The sequence below is a fragment of the Acipenser ruthenus genome, chromosome 7, assembly GCF_902713425.1.
Source record: "Acipenser ruthenus chromosome 7, fAciRut3.2 maternal haplotype, whole genome shotgun sequence".
Classification (NCBI taxonomy): Eukaryota; Metazoa; Chordata; class Actinopteri; order Acipenseriformes; family Acipenseridae; genus Acipenser; species Acipenser ruthenus.
In genome coordinates this window covers 58,835,690-58,848,699 of record NC_081195.1, presented here as the reverse complement: position 1 = coordinate 58,848,699, position 13,010 = coordinate 58,835,690, and the positions used below count along the sequence as shown (strand labels likewise).

General features: G+C 36.8%; 1 protein-coding gene across 1 annotated transcript; it reads right to left on the bottom strand.

Moving 5' to 3' along the window:
- Nucleotides 1-2,724: 2,724 nt before the first annotated feature.
- Nucleotides 2,725-11,758, bottom strand: LOC117415604 (zinc finger C3HC-type protein 1-like). The gene is made up of 10 exons (XM_034026164.3): nucleotides 11,513-11,758; nucleotides 11,036-11,138; nucleotides 8,324-8,474; nucleotides 7,900-7,983; nucleotides 7,672-7,799; nucleotides 7,140-7,288; nucleotides 6,621-6,864; nucleotides 4,667-4,882; nucleotides 4,193-4,423; nucleotides 2,725-3,596 (listed from the first exon to the last, which is right to left on the bottom strand). The coding sequence occupies exons 1-10, from the start codon at nucleotides 11,644-11,646 to the stop codon at nucleotides 3,534-3,536; spliced, it is 1,503 nt and encodes a 500-aa protein (XP_033882055.1). The 5' UTR covers nucleotides 11,647-11,758; the 3' UTR covers nucleotides 2,725-3,533.
- Between the last annotated feature and the right edge of the window lie 1,252 nt (nucleotides 11,759-13,010).

Genomic DNA, 13,010 nt, shown 5'->3' with positions numbered 1-13,010 from the left:
ATTCTGTTGCAGAACTTGCCCACAGGAACACCTCGTACATGCCATACGAATGACAAGCACATGCCCATTCAATATAATTTGCTGTCACACTAGTACAGACAGCAGTACTAAAAGCAACCTAAAAAGGACAAATGTTCTGACGTTTGATGTTTTTGACGAAAATAATAAATTTTACTGCCCTGTCTAGTGCTGATAAGATTAAAACTATATGTCATCAAGAAATACGCATGATCTTAATGCAGTTCAAATTTTTGTGTGATCCTGGTAGTATTAAGTGCAAGAAACAAGAGCAGGCTCCTTACTTGCATCCTCCGAAAGTCGACAACGTTACAAAAGGCAAAACAATAAACAAGATTATCCTTTCCCATTGTATTTCAAGATTAAGACAGTAGATTAAACCTTTTCTCTGTTGGCACACAAACAGTGAATCATGTTTTTCTGGCTGTACTACCTTCTTTCTCAATGACCTACATTCACTCTTAGATGTTCTCCCTCTTTAGACATGGACCACCACCATTGGTCCAATTAAGTAATTTAGGGTAAAGTTGGAACAAAAACCAGGAGGGACACCGGCCCTCCAAGACCAGGATTGGACACCCTTGGACTAGGTCATTAAAAAAGAGCATTTTTTCTTCTAACAATGCTATTTGCTGCCAGTCACTAATAACCTACATTTTCAATTCAGAGCAAAATCTGTCACCTGCCACCACTTTAAATTAGATACATAGGAATGTAAGGCCTGCATATTATTCTTCAGATAATCCCTTGGTGGGTTTTTGTTTATTTGCGTTTACCAGGATGTTTCTTTTTAATGTCAAACGTCGTATGTAAATCAATGTGTCAATATTTTCAATGCGTAAACCCGCTACGCAGCTTATGTGGAGCGCTGTGCATTTCTATACTTAAGCAGACCCCCTACAAACTCAGGATGTTTGAACACCTGCAGTAGACGAATTTGTATCAGATTTACTTGAATTAAGTCTTTCTAAATCAAAACTCACTAAAATTCCAATCATGTCAGGTTACCACATCTCCAGACTGTTACAAGAACATTTTTTTCTTTACTGTCACACAGAATGACAAACAGACGTTCTTATTTTAATGAAAGCGTTAAATTAGGCCTTAATCAAATAAACACAGAAACAATGCTGCAGATGAAATATACTTAACAAAAGACCTGCATGCACATACTGTATACTTCTGAAGAAACGATAATATTGTATTCCTGATTGATTGTCTTGCTGTAGCAATATAAATCATCCTGACTCTCTCCAAACACATAATATTGTATTTATTACATAGATTTACCTTCCAGAAATTCAGTACAACCCTTCTTGAATTATTGTACTACTGTCAGTCATTTGTCTATTATATATTCTCTCTCTCTCTCTCTAATGTTAAACTTCCAAATTTATAATGGTGTGCTTCAGCATACATTGGCTACATGTAAATCATTACCAAAATATCATTAAAACTGGGTAGCTCTCCTGCAGTTCATTACTGTTCCCAGTGCAGGTAACTTTGTTGCTGACACACAAACCCACCATGCTTTATGCACATTGCCTGCAGGCAGACATTTATTACTTTATTACCAAGGTAACGACTGTTTCCAATGCAAATCCATCAGTGTTTGTTTGTTTCAACCACAGATGGAAATCCAATTGAATCAAACTTAGCATACTTTTTGTGAAACATTCTTGTTTACATTCTGGAAAACTGGAAGACAGGTCATCCCTTCGTCACTATAAACTGTAATAATTGACATCAGTAGTACACATTCCTTTTGATAAACTTTTCTGATTAATAGAAAATTGCTTCAATAGAAGACACATATTCCTAATCTATAATTATTATACATTATGCTTTGTTAACATAACAAAATCAAGTAAGAATTTTATGCTTGAGCGTTTGAGTTATCTACGAGACAACAGAAAGCACCCACTACCGCCTGCCACATACTTGTGCTTCAGTTTCAACCAAAATGTAAATGATGTAATTAAAAGCTTATAACAAACAATAGGAAAGTGTTACAAGAAAGTATGATTAGGGTGATAATTATAAAGTATAGTGCTGTGTAAATCAATACGTTCTCATAGTTTACTGCAGTATGGGCAGCAGTGTGGAGTAGTGGTTAGGGCTCTGGACTCTTGACCGGAGGGTTGTGGGTTCAATCCCTGGTAGGGGACACTGCTGTTGTACCCTTGAGCAAGGTACTTTACCTAGATTGCGCCAGTAAAAACCCAACTGTATAAATGGGTAATTGTATGTAAAAAATAATGTGATATCTTGTAACAATTGTAAGTCGCCCTGGATAAGGGCGTCTGCTAAGAAATAAATAATAATAATATTATGGTATATTTAGAAAAACATTTAATAACATTTAGACCACTCCTGTAAACTTTCTTCGAGAGTTACCTGGAAAACTAGCAAAAAATAAAATGTTCACATAACTTACAACTATATATGTCTGAATATGTTTGTAACCTGACAATTTCCCAGGTTACCTTGTTGGAAAAGCTTCAGGAGGTATGAAGTTCATCTTCAGTCTATATAAGCAAGTCCTTGTTTTCAGAAAGAATTGGACTGACAGACAGAGAAACAAGGTAAGGATTTTAGAAGACATTGTTTAACCCATCCAGCATACATTTTCACAACCTCTATCGAAAAAGCAACAGGAGAAGAAACATTGTGGTAGAGTATCTGGAGAGGTAATGAAAACGCAAGTAAATTACAAGGTACATTTATTTTCTTTTTATAAGCTATGCCTTCCTCATGGATGTTCTTTTCCTAAAAGCCCCTAATGTTCAGCATGGGTAAAGCCATTAATTCCACGTAGAAGGATTAAAAGGCATGCACTTGAAAAGTAACTACAAATGTAACAAACACACTCACACAAAACCTCTATAGCTGGAATGTCATTGTCTTTTTTTAAGCATTTCACAAAAAGTTCAATAACAGAAACTGAAAAGGAGAAATAGATAATTTTCCTGACTGCACCGTATCAGTTACAAACAGTCCACACGTTTAGAATAATAATAAAAAAAAAAAATCACTGTTTCATCTGACACCAGCATGGTTTTTGGCGCTTTTATGCTCAGGTAAAGCATAATATAATCTCAATATAATTTATTTTACATACAGATCGTATTGTTATATCAATTTTTAATCAAACTGCTTCATACACGCTTATTAACAATTACAACACCAGTCCACAATGCTAAACCATAGTTATATGGTTATCTAGCACGCAGTAGATAACACAATTCAAATCCCCCAGATAAGTGAGACAGCCATCACCAAGGATCTCATACACCAGCCAACTATGACAGAAGAAAATCTTGCTGCACTCAAACACTGTACTTTTAGTGCATTGCACACAGCATTTATTGATGGTATACACATATACATGAAATTGGTTTCCCATCAAAAGTTGACGTCTTAACTCCAGTAGCTAAAAAAAAAAAGAGAAGATCTGTCCACAGTGGCAGAGCCACACAACCAACTTAACAGGCATGCATCCCAAGGAAATTCCATTAGCAGGACACTTGCCACCGTCGGAATATCTTAAAAACTCTCTTGGATTTTTCATGGAGACTCTGAAATACAAAGAAAAAAAAGGGCTTAAAACATAAATAAGCTAGACAATCTTTCCGGCTAGTGCCTGCAATTACACCTTTCTGGACTTCATATGTATGTATACATCACGTCATTGATTCAAAAGGAGAGGAGAGAAATAAATTTATTTTTCAGAACGAGCTGGGTTAGTTTTTTTTTTAAAACCCAATCTAGGCTGCTATTGTGACTTAAATTTAGTAAAAAAAAAAAAATGGTATAAATCATGGTATAAATTACACCTGCCATAGTTTCACTTTTACTCTTACATTACAATTAATTTTACATGTCGCTTATGGGATATATAACTTGGATTAAGGGGCATTTTCCACACAACTTTATAAACAGAAATTGGCAACTAAGAAGCTTGTGGAAATCAGTTTAAATGCAGCAAGATTTATGAGACCTAACAGATATACACACTAGGAGTGTAAACTTTGTACATAGAATATACATAGACGAAGACAACATAGTGAGCTGTCTGTCTAGCCATTCTAGTACAAACTGAAACAACTGTTTTGGACATTTACAAATTGCCTTCATAAAATATTCTATTTTGGTAAGAGTATCATCTCCATACCTCCGATGAGTTGCCCCCCTCTGGATTATTAGATTTCTTCATTGACACAAACACTTCCAGTACTGCTTTCCATGCAGGCTGCAGGTTCTTTGTGATGCCACACTGTGAGGGGTGGTCCCTGGATGGGGCTGCCTGTTCTCGAACTCTCTGCTCCTCAGCCATTCGAACCCAGGGGCACCAGTCTCTGTGCTGGAAGATGGGGTCGAAGAAGCTCCTGTTGATCATTATGTCCTACATTTTATTTAAAAAAAGAACATTGCATTAATACAGCAGGTTACTTTGTACATGTCTGTCGAAAAATCTGGGGTAAACTTAAAAGTTTTAGACTGCCGTTTCTATTTTCAAATTTTTATATAGTTTCTACAAGAGCAGACATGAAACTACAGTTAAAATCCAACATAAAACACATGACCTCCCTAATTATTATTATTATTATTTGTTTATTTAGCAGACGCCTTTATCCAAGTTCCTTACAGAGCTACTGGAGGAGCAGAGCCTCAAACGTTTCGCTTTCCTCTGAGGGCTGGGCGGCACTTCGCTTCCGACGCCAACCATTTCCCCCTGGCCCATACTGCGGGTGACGGGCCGCTTGCCCCTCAACACAGTGCTGGTGGTCTCGTCAACAGGGCTGGGGCTGTGGAATTCCTGGCTCCGTGTGCGGGCGACGATAGGAGAGGGAATTAAATCACTCTGAAACAAAAAGAAGAGGCAATAAAGGACTTGTACTACTTGGTGCCTTGCAGCTGATCAGAACTTGCAATTTACATGTGAGAATAACTTGAAGCAGCCAAATTCTTTAAATCTAACCTCACCCAAATATTAACCCTGGCTATCTGAGATTAAATGACTTCCCTTTTTTTCTAATTACCAACTAAGCTTGCTAAGTCTCAAATCTGTTGCATAGCTACTGATGCAGAGGATTATCAGTTCCTGGTTTCCTGGTAGACTGCCTCGGCATTAAATAGGATTGTTAGGATAACGTATAGAAAATATCTAGTTAAAGTTTCTCCAATTTAATAGGGCTACTGATTTTCCACGATCGCGGAATCACGGAATTAGGCATTGGGAACGGAATTTACATTTTGGGAATACCGCTGTTATTCTCCTATAAAAAATAATGGATTGCTTTGAAAACTACACTACCCAGAAGCCCTGCGATTACGCTTGAATAAAACATTTTTGTATGTGTTTAGATCATTGGATTAAAAAAAAAAACGTAATTTAATTTATGTATTAATTTATTTAGTTTCGTCACCCACTCAACAAAAGAAAACAACACTGTGGTTGAGTTGAAACCTTTATAGTTTTATAACTTTTCTAATTTATCATTAACTCCATAATACTATCTACTCAGAGTGATTTTTAGTTTTTACTCCTGTTGCTATAACATGGCTCTCTCTACTCTAGCTACTGTTGTAACAGAAAATGGTGAAAATTGTAGATTCAACAATGAGACCAATAAATACTTATTTATTTACCAACTGTACAGAACGCAAAGCCAGTGTGTTTATTGTGCAATGAATGTGTGTTAGTAGTTAAGGAATACAATATGAAAAGGTGTTTTTAACCAAACAAGGAGCTTTTAGAAATAAGTATCCAGAGGGCACAGTAGTTAGAAGCTCAAAATTAGAAATGCTGATCTGTTCTTAACAGTTATACGATTAATATGTCACATACATTTTAAAATGTTTGTAATGGTAACCTTTTAAATTCTCACACTGTTTTATTATTTACGTACTATTCATATGGTAAAATGTGTAAGTCTTGTTCAATTTGTGAACATTGACTTATGTAATATTTATTATTGCTTAAAAATGTGCATAGTAAAACACTCTGGACCGCCTACTCCTAACTTTCCCCCCCCCCAATCTGGCCCCCTTAAATAATTTTTTTTTTAAATAAAACTAGTTGAGGAGCCCTGCTCTGACTAAGGCAACTCTATCTGTCCAGGGTATACGAGAAACACATGAAAGCAGTTTCACAGCAAGTACAGCATAAACCAGTCTGCGTTGTTGCAGATGAAACTACAGATGGGAGCGAGAAGCGTCCTGAACATTGTATTTAAATTTGTAATTTTATGAAAATGGTATATTTTTGTAATAATGCCCCTTGTTTTCGACTAGTCTGTATATTGTAATGCCAGCAATAAGCTGTTTTTTCATAACACTTATTTGTTGACTGACCTACAGTACATTGTTGCTAGTGGACTGCTTTAAGAAATGTTTCACTGAAAACTACAGTCTCTAAGGGACTTAAAAAAAATGAATTAAAATAGATTTTTAATGTAAAAATGTTATTTATGTTCAAATTACATTTTAATTCTTAATAAAATTGGTAAAAACGGAATTGGTCATTTTGAAAAATGGAATTTGCCATTCCCAAGAATGGAAAATCAGGAGCCCTAACTTAAGTCATAGTCACATCGTACCGGTTCGCTGGTGTGAGATGGTGTGGTGTCCTGGCTTCGGAGAACCATCCTACACGGGGACACAGGTGTGGGGGTCAGTCTTTCTCCCCGGCCATCGTGGCAAGACACTGGAGTACTTGCGATTCCAAAAGAGCTGTCCCCTTCTGAACAGACACTCTCAATCTGCTGGAAACCCCACAGACCCACCTTTCGCATGCAGTAGGAGCAGGTGATAACTGGAAGGCTTATGGAGTCTAAAGACGGACTACCAACAAACAGATAAAAGTACATTATTGCTCGCTACATACATTGGATTCCAGCACTACTGAACAAGGTATATTTTATTGCTTGGACTGCCTAATAAACTGAAATCAGTTACAAAAAAAACAAAACAAGGGGGCTTGGGAAAACAGTCAGCGTGCAATCGGATCAAAGCTTTTAATCATATATCCTGGCTTTAAAACTGTGACTATACTAAATGTTCTTCATCCCCTTAGCATTTGGAAAACAAACTAACATCTTGACCCACTGAACGCTTACCTGCAAGTCCAGCCACAAAGTGCAACAATGCAGGCAGCAACTTGTACTAAAAGGGGCTCTGTGTTATATTTAACAGGTGATCCCCCTTCCTGCTTCAGCTCATCTTCGATCAGCTGTAAAAGGAGACTGATGATGTCTTCAGTTAGAGACTAAAAAAAAAAATAATAATAATAAACCACAAAAGGTCAGAAAGGAATAAACTAATATTGGTAAAGTGACATGCATGTGTAAACAATATTGCAGTCAAAATTGTTTTTGCCAAACAGGCAAACTAAAGCAGGTTGGCACTAAACACTAAGCCAAAACTAGAAGTGTAGCAATTTACTACATGAATGGGAACCTGCAGACTTAGCTGGATAATACTGTATAAAAGGTGGTTGGTTTTTCTCTTAACCTTTAATCCTTCTGAATAAATAATTTTTTTAAATAGTCAATAATCTTTACAAATGCTGGTAGATGCAGGAAGGCTTATTCAAGACATTTTATTGTATTTGTCCGTTCAGTGAACCCCATGATCGTTTTTGAAACTCACCATGTTTATGAGGTCATCAGGCTTCATCGATGGTAACTGCAGTTCTAGCAGACAGCAGCTTTTATATCGCTCTAGAAAGCCACTGAAAAGAACCGATTGCTCATTGATGGGTATAGTCCAGAAACGATCTACAACATCAACATGACCACAGGTTAGAACAATTTTCAAATAGACCAAAGCGTATATGTATGGGTAGCAAGCATTCTGCCAAGTAACACCACACAGTACCTGGGCATGGACAGTCCGGCCAGAAGCAGAATTTCTCATGGGACGTTTGCAAAGCTTTCTGCAGCCCCAGTAGTCTTTCTTTATCTGCAAAAAAAAAAAACAGTGATTCAATACAAACCTTTCTCTTCATGCAGCATGCTGCAGACAAAGGTTTGACCAGTTATTCTAGTTTTAAAATGTTATTTTTGGAGAAATAAAAAAAAAAATACCAATAAGCTTTTGATCTTGATTATAGAATGTTTTAGTTACCATTCTTCTAGCTAAAGTCATGTTTATAGTCAAGTACAAATTTCAGATTCAACTAGAAGTCAAACATTACCTACATTCAAACTGTTTTAAAACATCAATGTCTGGTATAACAGACAAGAACTACAGGCTGTGTCACATAGAGTAGAGAATACTGAATGTGTAACACAGTACTTACACTTGTTGATGTCTTGCGTTGGTTGTAGCAATGCACAGAGGAATGCTTGGCAGGATGAACATTTTAGCATGTCACATTCTACATTGGTCCAGCCATACTGAGAGCACTTCAATGGAGAAAGTTCATGTGGCTTTCCAGCCCATTTTAAAGAGTACATCTTGTTAAGGATGAGAACAAAGTTACTGTAATTGGATGGGGTAATAATTTTTATGACAAACTAGACAGTTCAACAATACACACCAAGTCTGCTGTGCTTTCACATAACAAGGCATGGGGTCAACCATCTACAGTACCTATATACAGTTTGGACAGGATTTTTTTTATATATATTTTACACACATATAAATAGCTGTGCAAAAAACTTAGACATGTTGCATTTTTCTACTCTGATGCATTATGAGTATCAACAATTTACTCAAAGTCTTCACTAGTGTTTTCTACTATTACAACAACCTTGACTTGCATAAAGAAGGAAAAACATGGAGCGAAACAGTTCGCATCACTCAAGTTTCAAGGTTTGGTATCCAAAGCATAACCAACAAGTAAAGAGAAACATCATCTGTAATTGACAAACCCCAGACTGGAAGACCCAAAAAGCTGACTAACAAGGATAAGCAATATTTGAAGATAATATCCTTAAGAAACAGAAAGACGACAAGCGTTGAATTGACAACAGAACTGGCAGAAGGCACAGGTGTCATTGTCCATCCAGCAACAGTCCAAAGCACCTTTGACCAATGTTCCACAGTCCAATTTCTGTGTTCTTGTGCATATTTTAGCCTTGTGAACTGTCTTGTTCCACTTTCTTAACAGAGGTATTCTTACTGCAACACATCCTTTAAGTCCTGATTTCAAGAGTGACCGTCGTACTGTTGATTTGATGGAGAACAACACCTGTGCCTTCTGCCAGTTCTGTTTTCAATTCAACGCTTGTCTTCTTTCTATTCCTTAAGGATATTACCTTCAAGTATTGCTTATCCTTGTTAGAAAGCTTTTTGGGTCTTCCAGTCCTGGGTTTGTCAATTACAGATGATGTTTCTCTGTACTTGTTGATTATGCTTCGGATACCACACCTTGAAAATCGAGTAATGCAAGCTATTTCACTCAATATTTTTCCTTCTTTATGCAAGTCAAGGTTGTTATAATAGTAGAAAACACTAGTGAAAGCTTTGAGTAAATTGTTGATGCTCATAATTAGGGGTAAATTTACGTATTTTTCACGGGTATGTTGCGAAATAAAATGAGGATTTCGCGGACATTTCGCGGACATGTTTAAACATTAAATAAACCTAAGTAGACTGTATTTCAGAACACTATAAAGCCTAAAAATAGTGGTACTTGCTTCCTTACTAAAACAGAGTGCTGGCATTTGTTAAAGGCGAGTATGCAGCATCCCCCTGCAGTTGACTTGCCCATACATTGAGACTGCACGTCTGCATCCACTGAATTGGTTGGAAGTTAAAGGCAAAGCTTTGCCAAGTTATACAACAGTCCCAAAACTCAGTTACACAAGGGCATCTGGCATACTTTTAATAAAGGCAATGTATGCAGCACGTTCGTTGTCATGTTATTTGTCCCATTCAATAATTTATTTTATTAGTACCGAGTCAAAACAAAGAAGACGTGGCTATTCGGGTCTAAAATTCCAACTGTAACAGCAGGTTGAAGCGAGGTGGCTGTGCTGGATCGTTTTAGTACTGATTTAACTTGCAGACAGGAATACTTGTCTGCGCTGACTTTCCAGTTTGGTTTCTGAAAGCTGCTGTTTATTTTACGTTCTGTTCAGCAGCCTCTGTAGTTGCCTTTTGTTTATGTGCGATTCTGAAGCTAAATAGCGATCGATCCTATTTTCTCCAAATACACATTAAGATATGGAAAACAATTACCTCAGTCTGCATGTTGTTTATTTGGGAAATAGCTTGAAACGATCATCAGCCGAAATATACTTTGCTTTCTTTGTCGTCCATTTCTACTATTTTACCTCTAGCTCCAGTGCTGAAAACTAGATTTTAGCAACCTAAATCAAAACAATGCAGCACCAACCTTGTCCCGCCCCCTCCTGCACAGTACAGATCACATAAAAACAGTAAAGGCTGATTATGTGATAGGCTGATTAAAACTTTGTCATTTCAATAGTAAATAAGAACATTAACTGCTTTGGAGAATCTATTTTGTAAATGTTACTTGTGGACATTTTTTGTTTGTTTGTTTTTTTCTTAAGTGCAATGCACACGGGACGGCGAAGGAATAAAAATGGGCTATCTGCAGAAGGACGATACGTAGTTTGCGTCACTTGCGTTGTGCAGTAGTTCATTTAAACAAGTTTTTTTTTTTTTTTTTTTTCTTCTACGTACTTGTTTGTATGCATTAGCCCCTAAGAGGTGAATTTCGCGGTGACCACTCAATTTCACGATTTCCGCAAAATCGCGATTTCGGTAGTTCCCTACTCATAATGCATCAGAGTAGAAAAATGTAACATGTCTAAGACTTTTGCACAGCAGAGTGTGTGTGTGTGTAATATATATATATATATATATATATATATATATATATATATATAGGCAAATATTGAAGATGTACCTTATTAAATTGAATTCATGGTCAGTATTACAATCTCAAAACGAATTAAGCAAAACAAATAATGTAGAAATACAAACACTTGAAATGAATAAACAGCAGTTTTACAATGCTTAAATGACACAAAAAGGATATTGTATACGTTTCCACTCTACTGAAAAATGCTTCTTTGCTTGCCGTTTCACATGGAACTTGTGGTAGGCGGTTTGGAGTTTCTAGGCTTGCAGCTTGTTCTTCACTAAAAATCAAAATGACATGGTATACATTTTGGCAAAATTAATATAATTATTAAGAATATGCTTTTATGGAAGGTTTGACAAAATTATCCCGCTATATATTTATTGTGATACTAATGTTTACAAATTGATAAAAAAAAAAAAATAAATAAAAGTTGTCCCTAAACCAAAACTTCTTCCATTTAACTTCATAAATGTGCTCTCCGTGATGAAACGTCGATGTTTCTTATCAACACATCTTGCGGTGCAGGAATCGTACCGTACTTCTTAGTCCTACTAGTCCCATGTTGATACTGAATTCCATTCAAATCAGGCTCGTTTTGCATTGGTATATAAAATATGCATGCAAATTAAAAACAATTTATACAACACTCACATATCCCGACTACTGTCCTCTGTTGCAATCCCTTCGTTTAGTAAATTACGAACTTTCTGTGGAGTTAGTTGAGGAGATTTTAATTTTCCGCCTGAATTATCTATGCAGTCACCACGACCACTGAGCGCAGCCATCTTTAATTTACTTCTGCACGCACTGTGTTTCCTTCCCCCTGAAGAGGAACAACATCACCCTCAACTTCAGTTCCGACGTCATGTAGGAATCCTGCAAGACTTACATTTCTATCATGCAGGTTTTTCGATGCCCTTTTAAAGACCTACAGGATCCATACTATAAACCCTGTATTGTTTGTAGCATTAAAAACAATACTGTTATAGAGTGTGCTATATAAAGCAAACAATAACAGCATGTTTATTGTATCAGTTTTCTTAAAGCTACAAAATAATTCTTAGCTGATGTAATGGGATTAGTAGAATTATGATTAACTGTTTTTTGTAAACATGTATTTATTACACCATGTGTATTTATACAACATTTGCCATTCCAGATCCCGATTAGTCATTGACAACCTTAGCATTTGCTCAACAAAACCTCTGATTTGACCCTCCAAACCTTGTGTTTATGCTATTGACAAGAGTCCAGGGGCATGCTGGTATAAACAAAACATATTAACAATTTGTTCTGGCAAATTTGTTCACCTATATTTAGAAGGTTTCATAGATTAATTAAACGTAGTGCTCCTGTAATGTTGGGAGGAGGTTTGATAGCAAGGATATCCATTTTGGTGCCTATATACCAATGATGCTTGCTGGCAAACCACAAATGAAACATTTGACGACAAATGCCTAAAATAATGCAGTGCATGTAGTCAAATCTGGAAAGTATGCAAAAAGAATTAGTGATGATGCACCATTTACACAAAACAGTACAGTTTCACTAGAGGTCAGAACAGGTACTGCATGCTCACAAGACTTATTCTGTTTTTTGTAATTCAGATTCTGGAAGACTGAATGGATACACTCTTGTATAACCTTTTCTTTTCCGGATAGCTTCCTCTTCATGACAGCACTAGTTACAGCCATATTCTCAATGTAACTACTTCATTAGACCTGGACAACTGTCTTCTGTCTCTCCCTTGTACTCAAAATTAAAGCCTTCACTTACATTCTTCAACAAATGATTGTTAAAAGTGGTCATGTCTGGACTACTAGCCCTAAACCATAGTCCAACTAGCAGTATAAGTTCATAGATATTCCTTTTTTAATTTGGAGGAAGCTCATTGATTATTGCTTAAAAAGGCCAAATATCCCCTTCTCGACATCTGTTGTTGAGACTTTCTGCAACAGCCTATTAATCTCAGCCCTCTGGTTGCATTATTTGGTGCAACACCCAGTGACATCCCTTTGACAAAATGACAGTCTGACTCTCGGCCTTCTCTACCCTACTGGCCTGGAAGCAAGCTGCCCTGCCCCGCCCTCACATAGTCATTGGCTAAAGGACCTCATACACTCACAATAATCTCACACAGCCTGGCATG